This window comes from Epinephelus fuscoguttatus, linkage group LG5, assembly GCF_011397635.1.
Source record: "Epinephelus fuscoguttatus linkage group LG5, E.fuscoguttatus.final_Chr_v1".
NCBI lineage: Eukaryota > Metazoa > Chordata > Actinopteri > Perciformes > Serranidae > Epinephelus > Epinephelus fuscoguttatus.
In genome coordinates this window covers 32,004,327-32,025,157 of record NC_064756.1, presented here as the reverse complement: position 1 = coordinate 32,025,157, position 20,831 = coordinate 32,004,327, and the positions used below count along the sequence as shown (strand labels likewise).

The following is a 20,831-nucleotide window of genomic DNA, read 5'->3' as shown; positions in this document are numbered from 1 at the left end:
AATTCTGTGGGATAGCACTATGTAAATCACTGGCATGATGACGTGGTAAGTTACTCACTTAATAAGTTGCAGTGAATGTTCTTTATGCTGGGCTGTATCAATTTTTTTTTAATATTTTCAAATCTGCCAGTTATTGTTTTTATAATGAATGAGCAATACTGTTGAGTAATATATGATCTCCCTGTTATTATGACAGAGATAAAATAATCTTGGGTTTTGTTGTTGTTGTTGTAAGTATTGAACAGATTTCAATGGCGCACCTGTGACTTGTGGGAGCTGTTACTGTAATTGAATCCTCAACATCCCATCATATCTACCTATTGCAACCATTGCACGGTGCCTCTCATCACTTAGCAGTGTGTAGGATTTAGTGGCATCAAGCTGTGAGTATTGCAGATTGCAACCAGTTGAAACTTCTCCCGTGTGACAAGCGTGAATTCTTGGGTAGAATTCCTTCAGTGTTAATTGTTCAGGACGTTCGTACTGGGAGCTTAATTATCTGCAGAACTCTACTCCTCTCCAAAACAAACAAACAAACAATCAAAAAAACTGGTTAAAGCAGTTTCTCATTACAAACCAGTGTTTCTCCAATGCTGTTTGACTCATTGCAGACAGGCTGCTAACCCAGCACCTGCTAATCATCGATTCTAATAATAACTAGATCCTGGACGCCAAGATGGCACCGATTCATTCCAACAGAGATGCTCACCTGGCACATATGCCAGAAAAGTTTCTAGCTTCCTTGTTTACTTACACGGTATGTGGCCCACTGTATATTCACAGTAGTGTTTCTCCTGCTGGCCCCACCCGCAAGTTCCTGCTCGGCTCATAGACTGAACATTGTGATGACATCACAGATTTTTAAATAACTTTGCTCAGCCTGAAGAAATACCTACAAATATAAAACCCCTATGCCTAAAAAAATTCACAATACAAAGATTCACAAACCGACCTTCTTTGCAGTTTGAGGTGTCCTGTCAACACTTTTACAGACGTGTCTTATTTAATGGTGGCCTATAGGAAAATGCTTTTTGAGCCGCAGCAGATTTTTTTGCTGCAATACTGTAAGTGGTCACCGGGGGAAATTTGCTGCAAGGCTGAGTGGTTTTCCAAGGGGCTTGCTGCTAATGTGCTTTCCTTCTTTGATAACTAAAGATCAGACACTGATCAGGTTTTAGCCAGAGGCTGAATTTTGAAGAAGAGGTCTCTTAGTGTTTGGTCTATCCTTTCTGGGCTACTGTAGAAACATGGTGGTGCAACATGGTGGACTCCTTGGATATAGACTCACAAGTCAGTCTTTAGACGCTTTGCTTAGCTAAAGACAGATGTCTTTCTCCCTGATTTTGTGTTTAGATGGGCAGATACAATTTCAGAGTTTAAAAAAACTCCCTACGTTGCAGAAACAATAGTAAATCCGCAGGGCGGTCCTTCGGTGGCTGGCTGAACTCTTGTGCTCGTAAACATAGTCTGACTGCATTAAAAGTTTTAAACAAAGTTCCTGTAAGTCCTTCATTTCCACAACCTTGCGGACTGAGCACACAATTGATAAAACGGAGTTAAATTTCTTGGCATCCATTTTCAAGCTGTCTGTGTGTTTGTTTCCTTGCGGACGAGAAAAGGGGGAGTGCACATTTCCGGGAGGGTGTGTCCTTTTAAAAAAATGCAAGAGCCGTTGCTTTGTTGCCGGCCGTTTTCTCCGGTGTGTTAAACACACTTTAGAAAGGAGTGTCCCCAGACTATCAGAAGGCGGAGATCTCTGATTGTCTGGTGGCAAGACTAACTTGGATAAGGATCCGCTGCCTATGTAGATATAAATGCTGGTTCTACTATAACAAAAACACAGTTCTAATTGACACTAAAGCAAACATACTAATTATATTATGTATTTATTTATATCCCCCCTAAATCCTTCACACTGAACCTTCAAGTTGAACTCAGTGGAGGTCCTTCCTGCCTACCACCAAACACTTACACATGAGTGCTCAGGTCCACACCTTTTATGTGGATATACTGTCACACACAAACACATACAGTTCCCACATTGCTGTAAATACATGTGACCATCACTTTTGGAAATCTATATGTAATTTGACACTAAAGTCTTTGTGCTTTGCGTGTTTTAATTGACATATTGGGCTGCTGTTTAAATGCTTTACTGGTTTGACTCACCAGTTGCATCCTCATAAACAACAGTGACCGTCTTCCACTTGTAGTACTGCACTATGTCCAACACGGCCCGGCTTATGGAGGTGTATTCTGGGTAGAGATTAATGTAGAAGCTGTCTTTGTTGTCCACTGAGGGGTGTTTCCAGCGTGTCTGGATGTGAGGGACTTCCAGGGCGTTACAAATAGACTGGACTGCACTGACAGATGAGCTGTGAGAGGGGCCAAATACTGCTCCAACACCCAAAGCCAACTGGTCGCAGGCTGAAGTAATGAAACAGAAAGTGGAGAGGGAGAAAATAACAAATGACCAACTGGAGAGACACTCCTGTCATAAACAATCTATTATTGATTTCTTCGACACAGAAAGCTTTCAGAAGTGAACAAGAGCTTCCTTACCTCTCCTTGAGGCCTCAAAACTGTCAAATAGGTTTATTCTCTGGATGTCATAGGTCAATGTGGTGTTTGGCATTAAGGTCCGGTTCCTGTTTATGTTGGTTACAGCAAATTTAAAGGCCAGTTCTTCAACACTAATGGGCTCATTCTCAAGCGTCTCAAAGATGCCGCCTGTAAGAAGAGAAGAAACAGGGGTGGTGACAGTATTAGATCACATGAAATAATAACAGAAAAGTTATTGGTCGAATGACTAGTAGATCACCTCCATTATAGTACTTGAGATTGAATTCTAACCGTTGCATAATGTGGCCTGATTTCCTATGTAATTCTACCACTTAATGCTAGTAAGGGACCTGGTTGAGATGACAGGATTCATTTATTTATTTATTTATTTATTTTATATTTTATATTTTTTTGGGCTTTTTAGCCTTTTTAATGTATAGGACAAATAAGTGTGAAGGGGGGAGAGAGAGAGGGAGTGACATGCAGCAAAGGGTCACAGGCTGGAGTCGAACCTGGGCCGCTGCAGCAGCAGCCTTGTACATGGGGCACCTGCTCTACCACTAAGCCACCGGTGCCCCAAGAGATGACAGGATTTAATCTCATTCAGCGAGAAGCTTGACCTTTACTGACTCGACCCTATTTACATGGCCTACATTGTTCAAGCTGACGCAATGGCATATGGGATGATTTGGTAAGGAAGGCATGCCTCACCTTTAGTTCATAATAGGCCAACTTTACAGCTAATATATCCACAGACTTAACATATTCAGTAATGTATGATCATTGCAGACACTTAAAGGCATCCCGTACCATCTTTTTTAAAACAGTAATTCAGTCAACAGATGAACCGCTGCACCAGTCACCTCAGTCACACAGCCATATTTCCAATCTTTTTCAATTTACTTTTCTAGACAACGGTCACCTTTGATGAAATCACACTTAAACATGTGCCCACCTGCTCTTGATTTATAGTATCACATAGTGACACCCCAGAGCATAATGTAATTTACTGTGAAGAGGTTAAGTGTTTCTGCTCAGGCTGCCAAAACACAGGTGCCTTGAAAGGCTGTCTTCTATTAAAACCCTAATGCTTTACTCTATAGATACCAACCTATTATATTTCTTCTCTACCTGTTTCTTTTTAGCTGATTAGTTGTCTTCTCTGTTCTAGACTGACTTTTCTGCTATGTGGATGTTTATGAAACATTCAAGTTCTCTAATAGAAGATGTGGAGGTTTCATTAATCCCAGATCCCAGATCAGCACCTGAGACTGAAGTCGTATGAAGTGCCTCTCTGCCACTTGATGTGACCAAAGACTCATTTTATTGTGAAATCTGCTGGTCAGTCTGTAATAATCCGACATTGCTTGAGGTGGAACCACAGTATGTAAAAATCACAACAGCTTTAAGACCCATAAAAACACACAATGAAAATGCAAACCTCTGAGGTGTGACTCTTATAGAGAAGCTGCTTCATTGTCCCTTCATATTGCAGTGTAAAGAAGACAGAGTCAGAGGCTAAATGATGCTGCAGTGGATTAACATCATCCACTCTTCTCATGCAGAAACTGCATGTTATAGGATATATTGTAGGACTAAACATTTTTCATTTACTAAAACATAATCATCAGCCGTGCAAAAGGGATTTCCTCATCGTGTCTGTCTCTATAGTAATTGTTTTAAGTACACTTTAATGTAGTATAACAGAGTACCTTTCAGAGCACAGCAAAAACAACATGCTGTTTTGGAAATTTGATACTCTTGTGTCTTGCAACGAATCATAATTTTCATGACTGATTAATTGGCAGTTTGTTTTAAAAATGTATCACAGATTTCCAGATCCTAAACTAACATCTCCAGAATACTTGTTTTACTAACATTTCAAAAATCCAAATATAATCACTTTACAATAGATACGATCATTTTTGTCAAGTGACTTATCAATTAACTGATTAATTATTTCAGATAATCAGAAAATAATAACACTACCCAATAATGCAAATCAACAAGCACCTAACAGTAATCTTAAATATGAACATTTTTTGAGGAAGGAATGACAGAAATAATACACAGTATTTTAAATCAGCGTGTAACACATCAGTCGTCTGCTGCCTTTTCTGCCTCTTTATAGAAAACTCCTTTGGTATGTGGACACTGACAATGCTTTCACATTTACTGCTGCATAGGAGGAGGCTATACACACTGACCAATGCTTTAAAAATGACCCGTGACCACAACTGTAAAAAAATAATTTCAATATACATTTCTCATTTAAACAGTTATTTTTCAGCTTGCTGTGTGTGCCAGGGCCACAGGGGAGGGGGTTGTTTCAGAGTTGAGAAGATCATTCTGAAAACCATCCAACTCTTAATCCAGCACACTGCTCCAGAAAGATGATGGGTATAGCATGCCACGCCAGACAATATGAATATATATTACTCCAGCCAGGCAGGCACGAGCGCTACATACAGTGTTTTACATTTCAGTTACATAAAATGCAGCATGAAAAGCATTAGGATTAAGGCCAGAAAAATGCTGGATTGTCACCACCTGCATATAGAGCAGGCAGACTTGTGTGAGATTCAGTGTCCTTATTCCTCTGAAAATGCCCCTGCACGTCGATTTGACCCGAGCCTTTCAAATGTAAATCATTTAAAACATCTGGGCCTTGAGTGATGGGATTTCTGAAATAATACATTCAGGGTTAAATGTTTGTTCTCACCACACTGACATTCATGAGTGCAGATAGAAACAAGGCCAGTTCTGAACAGTTAGGGGAAGTCAGTAGAGCATACTGTTCTATCCTAAAACAAATGCGAAATAAACTGTTTTCTTGTTGTGTGCATGCTGCAAACTTGAAAACAAAGACTAAAAGAAGGTACTTTAAAAGTTCTGCCATTTTCAAAATTGTTAATCAATAGTTACATTAAACATGAACACAAATCATGAAGATGCCATTTCAGTGCCACAATAGTTTGCAAATGACCTCACTACAACACTGAGGCTACAGATGGCAATAGGTCATTGCACTCTCTAACAGTGTTTGAAGAATTGCCTGTGAAATTGTGATTGATTTGGAAGGAGAAAGGGCCTTTAAAAAGCTCCCCTTGAGACCTTGATTGTGAATGACCTTTTTCTTTGGTCTAGCATAGCCTCAAACCCCAAACTGAGAGAGCCTTGTCTGGACTCCCTGGTCACTAAAAGCATGCTTGAAAGTGCCAATCCTAATTATGGTTACCAAGCCTCAGTGAGCAGCTGCTAGGACCTGTTAAAGTCCTTAATTCTTTCCACTGGAATATGAAATTTTTATTTCAAAATATAATAACCTTCTTCCAAATTTGCCAAGCAAATGTATTCCATCTCAGCGTCTTTGATGTGCTTTGAGTTTTTTTTCTTTTTAATATAAAAGGGGAAATAAACATGAGTTTGGACCAGGCTGTCTTGATGTTTGTTTGCTTCAAGTGCAGAGGCTGCAGCAAATGTCACAGGCCCTTTTAAGGATTCACTGACAAAATAATCCTAGTAGCAGCATCACAGCATCATTTCCAATCAGCGATTTTGTTTTCCTCATACTTTAACAAGGCTGTGAAAGTAGATGGTGTGGTTTGTGCAAAAGGCAAAAATAGCTGCTGCTATGTTAATGTTCTGATTTACATTTTTGTAGCTGACCTCTAATCACACTCATAAAAACATGCATCTCTTTTGTTGCAACAGCTCAAAATGCAGCCAAAATATGCACTGAATGCATCTGCAAAGTGTACTACAGGGAAAACAATAGAAATTAACAAATGATTATGAATTGAAAAAAACAAAATGTGAGACGCTCTGAACCAACACCCTAAACTGAAATAAAGTTGGCTTATAAATTCAGCATTTATCAGTAGCTTTTGATAATATATTGATATGCTATTACCAAGATTGAAACAGCACACAAAAATTACGGCTCAGTGTGAGGTCAGTATAGCAGAAAAATCCCAAATGATTAGGATATGTTTTTATTTTATTTTATTTATTTTTATTCATTTATTTCGAACAGACAGTAGTGTCAAAAGCATACACAAATGTTTTTGGTGGGACTGAGGTAGCATTTACTCACTGGCAACTAAGGCTGCACAATTCATGTAAATATTATGGGAAATCACAATATGCACAAGTGCAAGATCTAAACCACATGTGCATATTCCACATGTAAGAGAACATGATTGTTTGGTACAGACTACTGCAAAAATCACATCACCATGTTTCTTTTATTTATTTATTTTAAGTAAAAACAAAAAGCAAAAATAACCATTCCCTCTAAAGTCATGACTTATAATGCAATCACAAGAGGCGGGGTACACCCTGGACAGGCAGGGTACACCCTGGACAGGTTGCCAGACTATCACAGGGCTGACACATAGAGACAAACAACCATTCACGCTCACATTCACACCTACGGACAATTTAGAGTTATCAATTAACCTAGTCCCCAATCTGCATGTCTTTGGACTGTGGGAGGAAGCCGGAGTGCCTGGAGAAAACCCACGCTGACACGAGGAGAACATGCAAATTCACAGAAGGGCTCCCAAACCCAGGATCGAACCGGCAACTCTTGCTGTGAGGCGACAGTGCTAACCACCACACCACCGTGCTGCCCCTACTATTGTATTATACTGAACAAACACTTTTCTACAGGGCAACATGTTATAAAAAGGCTAAAAAAGTGAAAAGCATCACGCATTGGCAGGAGTATTCAATAACTTCAACCTTGGCTATATTTAAACATTCAATGCACCCAAACATTTAGCATCACATCCCAGTTATCGGCACATCTGGGTGACACTGTTAAATGTGTGCTTGATGGGTTTCTATTCATGTCCCCTCACATTAGTATGGTGGAGCAACACAGACACACTGTCCTCATCTCTGTTGCAGCTGACTGGGATCCCTCACGCAGGTCTTCCATCTCTGGTGTTTAATTTTTGCAAATCATAGTATGATTGTCTTGCACGCCAATCTGTTTGTTGTGCTAACTTAAGCATATGTTGCCAAAAGCATATGGGAAGAACTTGCTCTTATGAACTTTGGATCCAAATACTGTGCATCAGTCTAAATACTGTGTGTTCCGCATGCGGCTGTGTGTACTGAACTGTACATGACAGCAGCATCCTCTCATGTCTGGGTAGGCCACTGTGTACAAACAGGTAATACTGGTTGGAAGGTTTTTGAAATGAGCTATATAAACACAACTTTTATTGTCAGCAAAAGACAAATGTAAATATTTTATTGCACTGTTCACTTATTTCCTCTTTGAAGCTTAGTGGAAAGGCACATTCCATAGTAAAAGAAAACACATTTATCTCTCCTCTCATTTCCACCTGAGATAAGATCTTACATTTCTGTGTAAAGTATAATGAGTTTCTTGATTTCCAGAGGGCCACCCGGGGGATTAAGTGTGACGGCAGTTTGTCTACAGCTCAGCATGAAGACCGCTGGTCCAAGCAATCATTGCTGGTCCACATCAGCAAAACACTACTGGAAAATATTTATAGCATTTAAAGTAGCTGAGCTCTTTGGTAAAATGTGTTTGGATAACACATATTATAAATACACCGGAGATGGTTAAACACTGTATAAAGAAATGACTGATTCTTCTGTTGGCTTGGTTAACATGCAACTAAACTAAAGCTGAGCTACAGACAGTTATTATTATGCCCATGACCACCATCAACCATCCAGACCTCTGGAGTGAAGAAGCAACTATCTGCATTTCATTTCTGGAAAATTGGGTTCCAATTAGCTTATGTTTTCTGGTGGTTGAAAACTGAGGCAGGAAATCATCGGTCTTATCTCTACATGCATTTTCAATTAAAAAAGCCCACAAAACATTATGTGCATATCACCAGGAAAATAATTAAATTTGTCGGTACCCTAGGCTTTAAAATTTATGGCACAATGAGATTAAGTCTAACGTTGAGTGGCATTTAATGATTTACTTCACATTTTTTAAGGTGAGCAACTTAAAATCGTGAAATTGTCTGAAGCCCTGTTTGCAGGGGACTAATATTACCGGGGGACCTCTGGTAATACTTGCAGAGGCCGTCTGTGACCTTAACCTCGTGCGAATCTACCATGGCCGTAATTTGACAGGTACAAATTTCACCGCAAATTACCTCCCATATTTTGCCAAACACAGAGGTTGTGTGATAATATTAGTCCTGTTTAAATGGACATCTCTGTGATTTGGGATCATATTTATGTTTTCTGTTTTCTCTGTGCCTTGTTTCTGCCTGTTTCTTGTTTGAGAATTACTGAGGCTTTGTCGGCAATTATAAATGAAAGTTTTGACAACATTTTGGATGCAGGAGACTTATCTCGCTACACGGCATGGAGACAGATTCACAGAAATAGCAAGCTTAAATCCATCAGAAGAGCGCAATCTCGAAAGATGGGGAGATAGATAACATAATACAATGTGTGGCAGAATTGGCTCTGTTTGTTTAACCCACATTTAAAAGAAAAAAGGAGGTTAACACTGTACATAACCACATAAGTTCTGTGTAGTGTTTCTGTGTTGAGTGGAGTTACAAATGACTGTGCATATCATATCTCGGGGATAATGTTGATAAATTAGATTTATGTACAGACCTAGCTCATCCTGTGCAAAATCGCCACACGAAATACAGATGTAGGGGGCTAATTTCTAACTTACATGAGCTCCCCTGGTATTACTAGTCCTGTTTGAAGAAGGATTAAGATACCTGGAAATCAACCAGCTTTAACGCAATGCTGTATTTCAAATCTTTCTCTTTACCTGGTGGAAAACCTTCACCACAACTGAGGATCCATACGGGCACTAATATTCAGGTCTTAGTCGGTGTTTAAATCAAACCTCGACTCATCCAAATATTAATATTTGAGTTTAAAAAAATCCAATAGCAATTTATCAGCCCATACTCATTGTTTTATATAAATATAATGATTCCTTGAATTAGGGAATTAAAGAATTGTGACCAATCCATCCCACTGAGTGGGATATTTGACATAAACTTGTCAGTGGGCTCTGGTTGAAAAGTTATGTAATGGGTGACATACGTCTTAAGCATTTTTGTACTGCAATTTCTGGTTACTTATCGACTGACATATGTAACGTAAGTGGGATCGACTAATTTTGGATGATTTCCTGCTCTAGCTCTACTTCAAATAAAAAAGAAAGCAATGTTTAAGACATAAACTGTATAAAATAATGGATGTAGCCATCGTGACGTCACCCATTGATTTGTAGACTCCCATTGTGAAGCCCGGAGTTCGGCATTATGGCTGTCGGCATCTTGGTTTTTGCAGCCAGAAGTGTCCATATTTGGACGAGAGGCTGGAGCTGTGGAGGAGTAAGGGGTGGTTCTGAGTTAGAAGCTGAGGACACTCCACAGACAGCTTGTCACTCAAAGCAGCCACACACTTAATTATGCGCAACTTTAAGCCATTATAAAACGTTAGCCACTTGCTAACAAGTGGCTAAATGAGACTACAGAACGTCATTACACCAAACATGGCTTTGCAGCCTTGTTGTGGTGGCAACTTTGAAATCATGCTCTGTGGTGTAGTTCAAATATAGCCTAACGCTAGCTTTTTACTTCTGGATTGCATTTATGCTTCAAAAAAACATAAAAGTTGTGTTTATTTTTGAAGATTATCTTGCTGAACAAAACATCCAAGTATCATGAACCTTTGTTAGCCACAGACCTTATTTTCTGCAAAAATTCCAAAAGCCAGTGGAAAAATCCCATTAGCTTTTTATCAAGGGAACCAGTGCAATATTAACTTCTGACCTATAAATAAACGCCATCCCTGCAGTGCTTTATGACTTGCCTGGTTAAATAAAGGTTTAATTTCAAAAAATGAAATTAAATAGGCACATGGCTCCATTCTAATAAGATAGATATCACATCACATCTTAAACATGATCAATACTTTGTGAAATTTGAATAGTAAAATAAGATTAGGACATGGATATCTTTATTGAAGAAATTGATCCTGTATGGCTTTTGCGTCTTATGCTGTGGCCTGAAAACAAACCTGCCATGAACACAAGCTTTGTAGCAGCACTGTGTGGTCGCTTTTTGAGTGTATCTCCAAAAATGGGTCACGGGATCATGGCTCAGTGCATCTTTATATTCTGCACTTCTACATTTCATGGAGAAGGACAAACCAACGCTGTAAATGGGATTTGTCTTCAATACTGATGCAAAGAAAAACAGGGAATGAGCACCTCACACTTTCTGTTTTCAGATGACACATGGATCAATGCACTCACTCAATAGGCTATTAGCAAGCAAATGAACAAATGGATAAGAAAGTTAGAGCTGCCTGGGATCATTTATAGCAAATCTTGTAAGTAATTACAAGTTTGAGCTTAGAGGTAAAACTATAGGAGTAGTAATCACAAGGCAAGCTTGTCGTGTGACATTTATTGTTCAGTGTATAAGAAGAATGCAATCATCCATATGCAGTCCTAAATAAGTAAATTCTATGAATGCCTTCATAGTAAAGCCCAGCTTTTGTGCAAGGAAAAGCTTCCTCCTTGTAATTTGAATGGTGCAAAGTCCACCTTTTTTTTAATCAGGGCTTTATGATTAATGCAATTTATAAAGAAAGGTGGAATGAAAATTCTTGCTATAGCTACCATTAATTACTTGCCAATATAATTTTCAGGATCACTGAGCTTCCATCTCATCTTTAATAGGCCAGACAATGCTGTGGGGTGATGCATGCTAGGAGGTCACAAAAACAAAAGATTCTGCTCATGCTGCAGGCAAATGCTGATAAACCCTTAGGCTTAGCTTTTTATAGACTTCTGTGCTTCCCTTCAGTGCACAGAGCGTGAAAAATATCAGGGTTCAGGTTTAAGCAGCTGGGTGGACCTTTTTTAATCCAGAAACCCAAAGCAAGAGGTTAGCATTAAGGAGGTGATCTTTAGATCCTGATTCTAATCTGTGATTTTGTGACTCTGTGCAATTATCACATGAAGGAGAGTCTTTTAAGGCAAAGGAACACAATGACGTAGTGTTTTGCTTTCTCCCCTCTCCCCATCCTGGGCCAGTTCCCAGTGAGACCCCCCCACACACACCCGAACCCACCCCCCACCCCCACCTCAACAACACCACCAGCACCACTCCAACCTGGGCCTGTGCCAGACTGTGAATGAATGAGGAGATCCTAACCAGTCTACTATCTTCGTTTGATGTGGAACACTGAGGTTTCTCTGTTTATAGGATAGCTGCTTGCGACCCAACACCAAAACATTTAGACCGAAAGAATAAAAATCAGGATTATAACTAAGTATCACATCCACCTAATTTATAAAACTACTGGATGTAAGACTATTAAACAGGGAGATGACTGCAACAAAGGATGTTCTTATGGCCAACAGTAGATAATCAAACCTTTCACATCAAATGGGTTAAATCATAAATAAACAAATCAGATATCACCAATAAATAAAGCTTGAATGCAAGAGGAAATAGGAATTTAACAAACAGCAAAATATAGTGGAAGCCAAGCCACAAGCTGCTGCTTCTGCGCTATCCCCAATGATGAGATTTGGTCGCTGCCTAAGTACCATATTTGGGTAAGAGACTTTCTGCATAAAGAAGATTAGTGTTAGTTGTTTAAGGGCTTGAGGGAGAAGATTTACCATTATTACCAACCCCAGTGAAAAGAGTGAAAGCCAGTCACAATCTGATGCCAGCACTTACTAAGACAGAGAAATGTTAATTGGACCAAGCCACACACCATATGGGAGAGATTATGATGTGTGCGGGTCATGAAGAGAATGACAAAGATTAGGTTGCCACGGAGAGTGATAGATGATTTAGAGAGATTAACAATATATAGCACAGATCGGGACTGTTAGAACGGGAGGTGGCACTGGCCTATTAGCCTCCCAAGTTATGCAATGACACAGTTCAGAATGTTTAAGTCTTTAGAAGTAGAAGAAATTTAGAAAAATACAGAGTTGCCCTCGACATTGTCCTTAGGCCTAAATTAAAAAAGTCATTTTTGTGATGCAATCTTCTAACCCATGAGAGGAATAGTGGATAACCAATAGGAGAGGGGCAGAGACCATTAATTTGCCAGCAAACACTGGCTCATTGTTATAAAGTTACATCAGAAATCAAAGGGGGATGGTGGGAGCAAGAGCCCTGCTTGTCTAATTACAAGTGAAAGCAGAGTCCTTGTCAACTCTCAAAGGCTTAACAGACAATTTGGACTCAGATCCACATTCACAGATGTCATTGGCCATCAGCATACACGTGCACCAAGTCTAAATGACTTTTGAGTTTGTTGAGTAGAAGAGAGGCCTCAGTTTCACTGAGACTGCCCACTGTATATTCTTTAGCTCTGTATCCATTCCACATCCCTCAGTGCCAAAAACATCATCATGCCAACAGTACATGCTTTCAGATGCAGCAGTAGTCCAACTTAATCACTCATCTGTCTCTGACCTGCACTGACACAGAGGAAGTGAGAGAGAGACCCTGGTATTAGCCAACCAAAGTAAAATAACATAATTTTCCCTTATGAAATAAAGAAAGAAAAAAAACAATCTCACAATGAAACTTGCAGTATAAACATCACAACAACAAGAAAAGTCTCTCTTTTTAGTGACAAGTAATACAAGATCGCTACTGAATAACATAGACACACGGCTGTATGTCCCTTAGGGTTTTTGGACAATACTTATAAAATGATTACAAGATCCACTCTACTACTAAGAGGCTGTGGCTTAATATTGAAAGTTTTGGTTAATAGTGCCAGGAGTTAAAGGTTCTTGCTCCCATTAATTTACCTACAGCGTCTGAGCTGCATGGTTGCTATGAATGATTATCCTTGCATGACATCCACATGTATGATCTCTGCATTTGTTATTCTGGCTGTCTGTTATTAGATATAATGTTGAAGCAATGCTTGAGGCTCCATAGGATATTAAAATCATCATACATTATGATAATGCCAAAAAAAGTAAACTTTTTTTCTGTCTTTTTTCTTACATATATAAAGAAAGGTAGAGTATGTCATTAATCCCAAAGGGAAATGAAATTCAACCCAGTTCTTGTAATCACATGATTGCATATTTAAAAAGATGATGAGTGTATTGTGGCAGTCTATATATTAACACATAGCAATGACATTTAAAAATCAGACCATGTTACCACTTACCAATTCTCAGGACTTGCTGCGAAGTGAGCCAAAACTCTGCTATAAAGTACAGCAGTGAAAATAACAGTCCCTTCCCTTTCTCCATGGTCCTCTCTTCGGAGTCGAATTTAACATTGATATCAGTTTTTCTGCCCTCGGTAATTCATGCTGATAACTTGCCAGTCCTTGTATCCGTAACGAAAATAAACTGGAATCCGACCCACATCCATCCCTCACACATTGTGATGAGAAAAAAAACAACAACAAAAACACAGACTCCACCTGCAGCTGTCACTGATCAAAATAACTCCAGCTTTCCCATTCTAAAATCCGTTATGCGCCAGTAAGGTTTTGCTTCCCATATTCACTGTCCAGACATCCCTCTTATCATGTTTTTTTTCTGGTGCACACTTGAATTGTAGATTGCAACTGAGGAGAAGGACCGTGCGCTGGGCTCCTCCTGTCAAGCTTGCATGAATGAAAGCTGGCATTTCTTGTAATCATTTTCAAAATAAAACTTTAGATGGAAACCATGTGGAAGCAATAAAGAAAATCAATAACGTGTTTAAAGAGGAATAGGTTGCATATATTTCAACCATTCAATGTATTTTTTAAACAATTAAAATAAAATCATAAACATATAACATAACTTTGCTGCAGACCATCATGCTGTAGGTGTATGTATATTTTAGTGTTTACAGATAATTTCCCAATAAATATTGTTATATGTTTGTTATTGTTAAATTCTCATCCTTAATTAGCTGTGCCTGTTTGTTTATTTTTATTTAATTAAGTAAACAATCTTACATAATCCATACTTTTCCCTACATACACCTAATTCCCATATTCACAGAAACATGTTGTGATTCCATTTCCCCAGTCTTCAAAGCTTCAGTCATGTTAATATTATACTTAAACATTTAGAAGATTATTTTCTGCATCTGCTGATACCTAATTCACCCTTCATTTGAATGCTTTTATTGTGAAATCACACTTGCCTTGTTTCCGGCCTCACTCTTCCTATCTTTGACTGACTTGACACAGCTGAGCATCCCTCCCGTGCAGGCGCTCAATTGAGGGCACAGCCAAGCCTCTAATCCGCAAACATGGATACGTCCTGAAGATTAACTTCAAATCTGGCAACATTCGACCTCGACAACGTCTTTGCTTTGGTACACCGAGGAATGATTAAATCTTTGCTCCAGTCCTGATGGAAATGCAAATCTAATCTTCAAACTGGTCTGTGGCGCTCCCTTGAAGATTAACTACCTCAAACTGTTTATCAGACACAGGCTCATAGTAAAATAAAATGTGTTCACATTACCTTTACCCACTTGAGAGGTTTGGGATGGTTAAGTTCAAAAGTTCTCATGGCTGTTTGGTTGCACCGATCAGCAACTCGTGATGATGCCCCAAACCTCTGCTCCCCAAGCAAAGCAGAAGCATCAGGGGTGGGGGGTAGGGGGGGATTAGCAAAATTAGAAACTGATAGTTGGAATATTTTTTGATTTACACAGTAAATATCCTTTATTGACTGTTCCAAGTTCCAGGGTGAAAATATTTTATTAAAAGATGCTGTACAAGTTTAAGTCTGCACTAATCAAGTGGCGTACAGAATATGACCATCTTATTTTGATATTAGAACCACAATTTTATTTAGATTAAAGAATACAATGTAACATGATGTACCATCTTTATTAGTTGAATATACAGCCTGTAGCTGAAACCAGATGTAATGTTTGGAATACTGTTCCCTAATATACAGTTATTCCAAATAAAGCTTCAGTTAATGAAATACAGTGGAAGGAGGGCATTATTCCTCTCACACCTGTACTGAAAGTAGGGAGGATTGCACTGTCTGCCCAAGGTTTTGGACAGTCATAACGTTCTCTGGTGTCATCTAGTGGTGAATAATGACAGTGTCGAGGATTGGTTCAAGCCACCAGGGTGTCAGCATAACTCCCAGCATATGATTGATTTTTTTTTCAAGCAATAATCACAACACATAAAGGTATTTGATGTGTTCATTCATATATTCAAATAGTTCAATAGCTCTCATCTATATGTCAGTGTGTAAAGAGATAGATTTTGTGTTCAGTATATACAGAATTTATTAATGTTTTATTCATTTTCAGCATATTTTATCTACGACATTAGTTTGTTCATTTTACTTGTTTATTTCTGAATCGTAACTCAGTCACCCCATCCTAGCAGCAAACAGGGAATCATTCTTAACGGGCTGCCAGTATATCATAGGGCTAATTCAGCCTCTCAGTCTATCAAAACTGCTTATCTTTGAAAAACTGCTGACCCCAGAGGGAAACATAAAAGCTCCACACAAAGCCAGAGTTGCATATTGAACTGCTGCAACTTATAAACTGCAATTGCAAATTACTAAGCATTTGTCACTGAAAATTTCTGTTTGATAATAATTACTAATACAAACTCTAACAAATAACTATGATTAAGTTATTTAATTATATACTTAAGCACTTTATGGGTTTTATTTGAGTGGTTACAAAGACATGTTGATAGTAAAAGACATTAAAAAACGAAAAACATTGAAACGTGTACAATAATAACCGCAAAAAATGTAAAAAATATATTGAACAAATGGTTACATATATGCAAAAAGCCATGAAGTCCAAACAGGTGATTTCTCACAAGTCTCTCTTTTTTGGGAAAGTAAGCCCATACCAGGACTTAATTAAAGCACAATGTAACCTTTTATTTACATTAACAACAACTGCAGTTAGATTCAACCTGATCAAATGACCCATATTTTGCTTTTTTCACGACACAAATTATAAAAAGTGTATTAGTAGAAAAAAAAGAACACTATTTAGTCTGTGCATCAGGATAATGCTAAATATAAGCAGAGAAAACAATTAACCTTTATCTTTCCCCTAATGATAGCAGTCTAAATTAGCTTTCGATATACTATAAAAGCATAATGCTTTGTGTCTGTAAAGTTTAACCAGCTATAAAAACTCACTCATGGTTTTTGTTTATATGTACACACCGCCACTGCTTCCACTGTGAGACTCTGGTTCGATTCTTGATGCTTTGTATCCAATAAAAATAGGAGTGTGTGGAACCGGATGAAAACTAGATTGGTAGGATGCAGTAGGGTTGCCGATATAAGTCGGTGGATGTGGCAAGGTGTTTTGGCTTATGTACAGGGAGTTGCCTGGTGTATACACGCTACCAACATGGTTAGAACTCCGCATGGAGGAATGGTGAGCCATACTGCCTTGATATAACAATGATGCATTTTCAGGCAGACCTGGATTATAGACAGCAGGAAAGTTGATTAGTGCTTCATCATTTGTCGTTACTTGAGGGATGTTTTGTAGTGGTGTTGCAAGTTGTTGTCCAACAGAGCCATTGTTCTGCAGAGAAGGATGATATACATTAGATCGGAGGCTGGAGAGACTTGGGATGGGATGATACCTCATTAAAATTGGTTTGCTGGGCAAGTTGGTTTGGTGGTACACGTCAAATGAGCCTTTGTCCGAGGGTATGCGGCGGCAGAGGAACAACATGGCTGAGGCGAAAAGGAAGGCGCCGGTCACCCAACCGATGTAGAGAGCCTCTCCCAACTCCCTCCTCTGGGCATCAATTAGCAAAGGATTGTAAAAATCTCTAATGATGACATGACCTGTCCAGGACACAGGGATAAAGACACAGATACAGGCCATGAACTGCATACCACCTGCAACCATCAGGATGATGGTCTTAGCCCGATCATTATCCTGAATACAGGATGTACAGCGCATTCCTGCCAGAGCCACGAGGAGCCCCAGCCCCGACAAGGCCAGAGAACAGCACATCAGACCCCTGGCTGCCTGTAACTCCGGGGGCAGGAACAGCAGGGAGTCGTACACCTTACACTGCATTCTGATGTTGGCCTGTCTGTAGCAATTCATCCACAAGCCCTCCCAGCGGGTTTCCATCACAATGATGTTCTCCCCAATGAAAGCTGTCACCTTCCACATGGGCATCCCCGTAGTGGCTGCTGCCCCGATCAGCCCGATGAGGCCAACACACATTGCAGCCATCTCTGAAATACCTTGAACCATTGTGCAGTGTTCAAGAGTTCAGTTATGTCCAAATTGGTTATCTTGCGTCGCCAACAAATTCTGATGCTTTACAACATCTCAGAGTGTGAGTCAGAGACGTGTCCCAGGCAGTGAGGATCTTCTCATCTGATGCGCTTTGTGTACTGTAAGAGATGGTTTGTTATGGGTAAGATACTTTGCTGTCAGTTGGTTGGCTCAAGGCAATGGGGGTAAAGAGAACCTCTGCTTATTTTGTGTTTACAGTTCTACAGGCTATAGTGGTATATCTGTGCCATCACTTTTTCCAGCAGTAAACACCAACAACAAAATATCCCAAAACAGCTCACAACTTCAAAAATGTTTTATCACTTGCCATGTTTTTATTCTCTATAATTATACTTGATAAACATTGAGAAGCAAACAAATAAAATGCAGCACATAAATTCCTGCAGTACTTCTGTTGTCCACAGGGGAGCAGAAATGACTTTCAAGGTGATGAAATGTAGATGGAGCTTATCATACAGTCCAAACGCAGTTCTTGATTGTTGAGTACCAGAAACACAGTTTTGTAAATCATAATCTAAAACATTTAATATTTGTTTAACTCTAGTGCTGTTTAAAAGACCTAACATAGATAAACAGGTCGTTCATTTCGATGTAACTTTTAGAAACAATAGAGAAAAACAACCTTGTCATTACATCAACAGATACTATCAGCATGAGTCATCAATGAAATGACTGTACTTTTTCTGTCATTGCAACACAAACATTAGGACTGGAGATTGTTCAGGTGCAACTTCCTTTTAAACTCACTGAAAATGAAATAAATTGACCTAATACCTAAAAGACCAAAAACACTTAACTGAGCAGAGACAGAAATGTTCTTTAAATTGAAACTTATGGAGCTAGGATCTTTGGAAATGAAAAACTTTTGGTCTAAAGCTCCCAGTCTCTACATTCAAAGTGACATGCAAATTCTGATCACATGATGTCAGGTTCTTTGTCTTGCTTCTTCGCAAACACTAGGCTGTTCCCACCTTTTACAAGCAGTCTTAAACCAGCATCTTGTGTTTACTCAGCCATTTGTTCAGTTCCATCGGTTCAGCTCCAGGACATCACACTAAACTTAAACAAAGACTTACAGTTGTTTTCTGATTAAATAGACAAATGTAAAATATTTTATGTATTTCTCACATTATCAGAGACACCAATAAAGCATTTACTGTCCTAAAGGTTGTACATTACCTGTAACCATCTTATCCTGTGTCTTATACTGGTTTAAAACTGGTGAAAATTGAGCAAAAAAAAAAAAAAAAAAATAAGGACCACTATGAGATGTTATTTGTGTACTGATGTGTGATTCTCAAATGTGTTTGTATGCATTTGTGTTTTGTCAGTTGGGTGGGGGATGTAAATTTGCATGCACAGCTCAAGTATAGCAAAGGTTGAGGGAAAATGAGTTGAAATATCTTTTTAGTATAAACAGTCTGTATACAGTAACTACATCTGCCAACAAAAACAAATAGCATTTAAACAATAAACACAAGTACACATACCTGTATGTAACATTGCTTATTGATTAAAGCTTGCATGAATTGATATATACAGCATAGAAAACTGGTAATCTAATATACAAAAAAAAGGCTGGAAGTATAAAATTTGATTATACAACACACATAAATGTAATGAAAAGTGTGCTTTGGCTTACATAGTCAGGGTTATAACTATGATATAGGCAAATGTCAAGATTCTGTAACTGGTGCTCTTTAACATAACATTAAGTCCTCCTCAAATAATTTATGAAATGTGATTTAAAACAGACATCCATATGGATCAGATCCATTGGCATTTTCAGTACATGTATTTATCAAAATGTGGTCTTGCTTTTACCTGAAATACATCTTTTGATATTTGAAATGTCTCATAGATTGCACTGCCAAGCAAAACCATATTAAAAAGAAATCCCCTGGGTATAGTGACCATAACCAAGATCGTCTTTACCCCAGTCAGTTTAAGTGTTCAGAGATAAGCCACCCCACTACGTACAGAGGGGTATCTGGACTGGTAGCTGTAGATGGTTGATGGGTGTCTTGACAGCACTGGCTGTAGCTGGGGTTGTTGTTGGGGAAGTAGCACCAGCTGTTGAGGCTGTAGCTGCTGTGGAGGATAGGCCATATAGTCGGAGGGTCTTGAGTACACATACCTCTCTGAACCTTTGTCCTCGGACTGCAGATTGCAACAAACAAACATGCATCCTCCAACGAACAAGAAAGCAGAGGCCACCCAGCCGATGTAGAGAGCCTCTCCGAGCTCTCTTCGCTGGGCGTCAATCAGCAAGGGGTTGTAGAAGTCCCTGATGATGACATGACCTGTCCAGGACACGGGGATAAGGACGCAGATGCAAGCCATTATGATCATGCTTCCTGCAATGATGAGGACCAGACGTTTAGCGCGATCGTTGTTTTCAATACATGACGTGCACTGCAGCCCTACCAAACTGATCAGCAGACCGAGGCCCCCCAGCGCCAGAGCGCAGCACATTAGTCCCCGTGCTGCCTGCAGATCAGGGGGCAGGGCCAGGAGAGAGTCGTACACCTTACACTGCATTCTGATGTCGGCCTGCCGAAAGCAATTCATCCACAGACCCTCGTAGCGGGTTTCAAACACAATGATGTTCTCCCCAATGAAGGCTGTGACTCGCCACATAGGCATCCCAGTACTTGCTGATGCCCCAATCAACCCGATCAGGGTCACTATCAGACCCACTATCTCCAGCGCTGAATTGGCCATCCTCTCCTTATCTTACTCCTCCAAACTCATACGTACAATAATGTGCAGACACAGTGTGACTATAGAAGGAAGCAGTAAATTCCCTCTGTGGAGTGGCTTTGCATCCCAGTGGAGGAGGAGGAACAGGCTGATGTTCACCTGTACTGCCTCCTCCCTGTGGACAGGACACCAGAATGGGAGGGGTGGGAATTGTGGCTGGTTGCTGGGAAACAGAATCCCCCAGGCCCTTTTTTTTCTTTG

At 39.5% G+C, this 20,831-nt stretch overlaps 3 protein-coding genes and 1 long non-coding RNA gene across 4 annotated transcripts in view; 1 reads left to right on the top strand and 3 right to left on the bottom strand.

The window, feature by feature from the left end:
- Positions 1 to 14,135, bottom strand: part of LOC125889210 (glutamate receptor ionotropic, kainate 1) — a 31,282-nt gene extending 17,147 nt beyond the window's left edge. The window contains exons 1-3 of the mRNA XM_049576999.1: positions 13,762 to 14,135; positions 2,563 to 2,730; positions 2,170 to 2,427 (exon numbers count right to left, since the gene is read on the bottom strand). Of these exons, the coding sequence (XP_049432956.1) occupies positions 2,170 to 2,427; positions 2,563 to 2,730; positions 13,762 to 13,846 (511 nt within the window). The 5' untranslated portion in view covers positions 13,847 to 14,135. The remainder of the gene's footprint in view (positions 1 to 2,169; positions 2,428 to 2,562; positions 2,731 to 13,761) is intronic.
- The window catches only part of LOC125889221 (uncharacterized), a 38,100-nt gene that overhangs the window by 977 nt on the left and 16,292 nt on the right, over positions 1 to 20,831 (top strand). The window lies entirely within an intron of this gene.
- Positions 16,711 to 17,906, bottom strand: LOC125889216 (claudin-8-like). The gene has a single exon (XM_049577010.1). The coding sequence runs from the start codon at positions 17,820 to 17,822 to the stop codon at positions 16,749 to 16,751; it is 1,074 nt and encodes a 357-aa protein (XP_049432967.1). The 5' UTR covers positions 17,823 to 17,906; the 3' UTR covers positions 16,711 to 16,748.
- cldn8.1 (claudin 8.1) lies at positions 18,091 to 20,694 on the bottom strand. Its single transcript, XM_049577015.1, has one exon. It carries the CDS (start codon positions 20,589 to 20,591, stop codon positions 19,821 to 19,823), a length of 771 nt encoding a protein of 256 aa, XP_049432972.1. The 5' UTR covers positions 20,592 to 20,694; the 3' UTR covers positions 18,091 to 19,820.

Excerpts from the sequence above, each read along its gene's own strand:
- cldn8.1 (XM_049577015.1), bottom strand. The coding sequence starts at position 20,591 with ATGGCCAATTCAGCGCTGGAGATAGTGGGTCTGATAGTGACCCTGATC.
- LOC125889216 (XM_049577010.1), bottom strand. The coding sequence starts at position 17,822 with ATGGTTCAAGGTATTTCAGAGATGGCTGCAATGTGTGTTGGCCTCATC.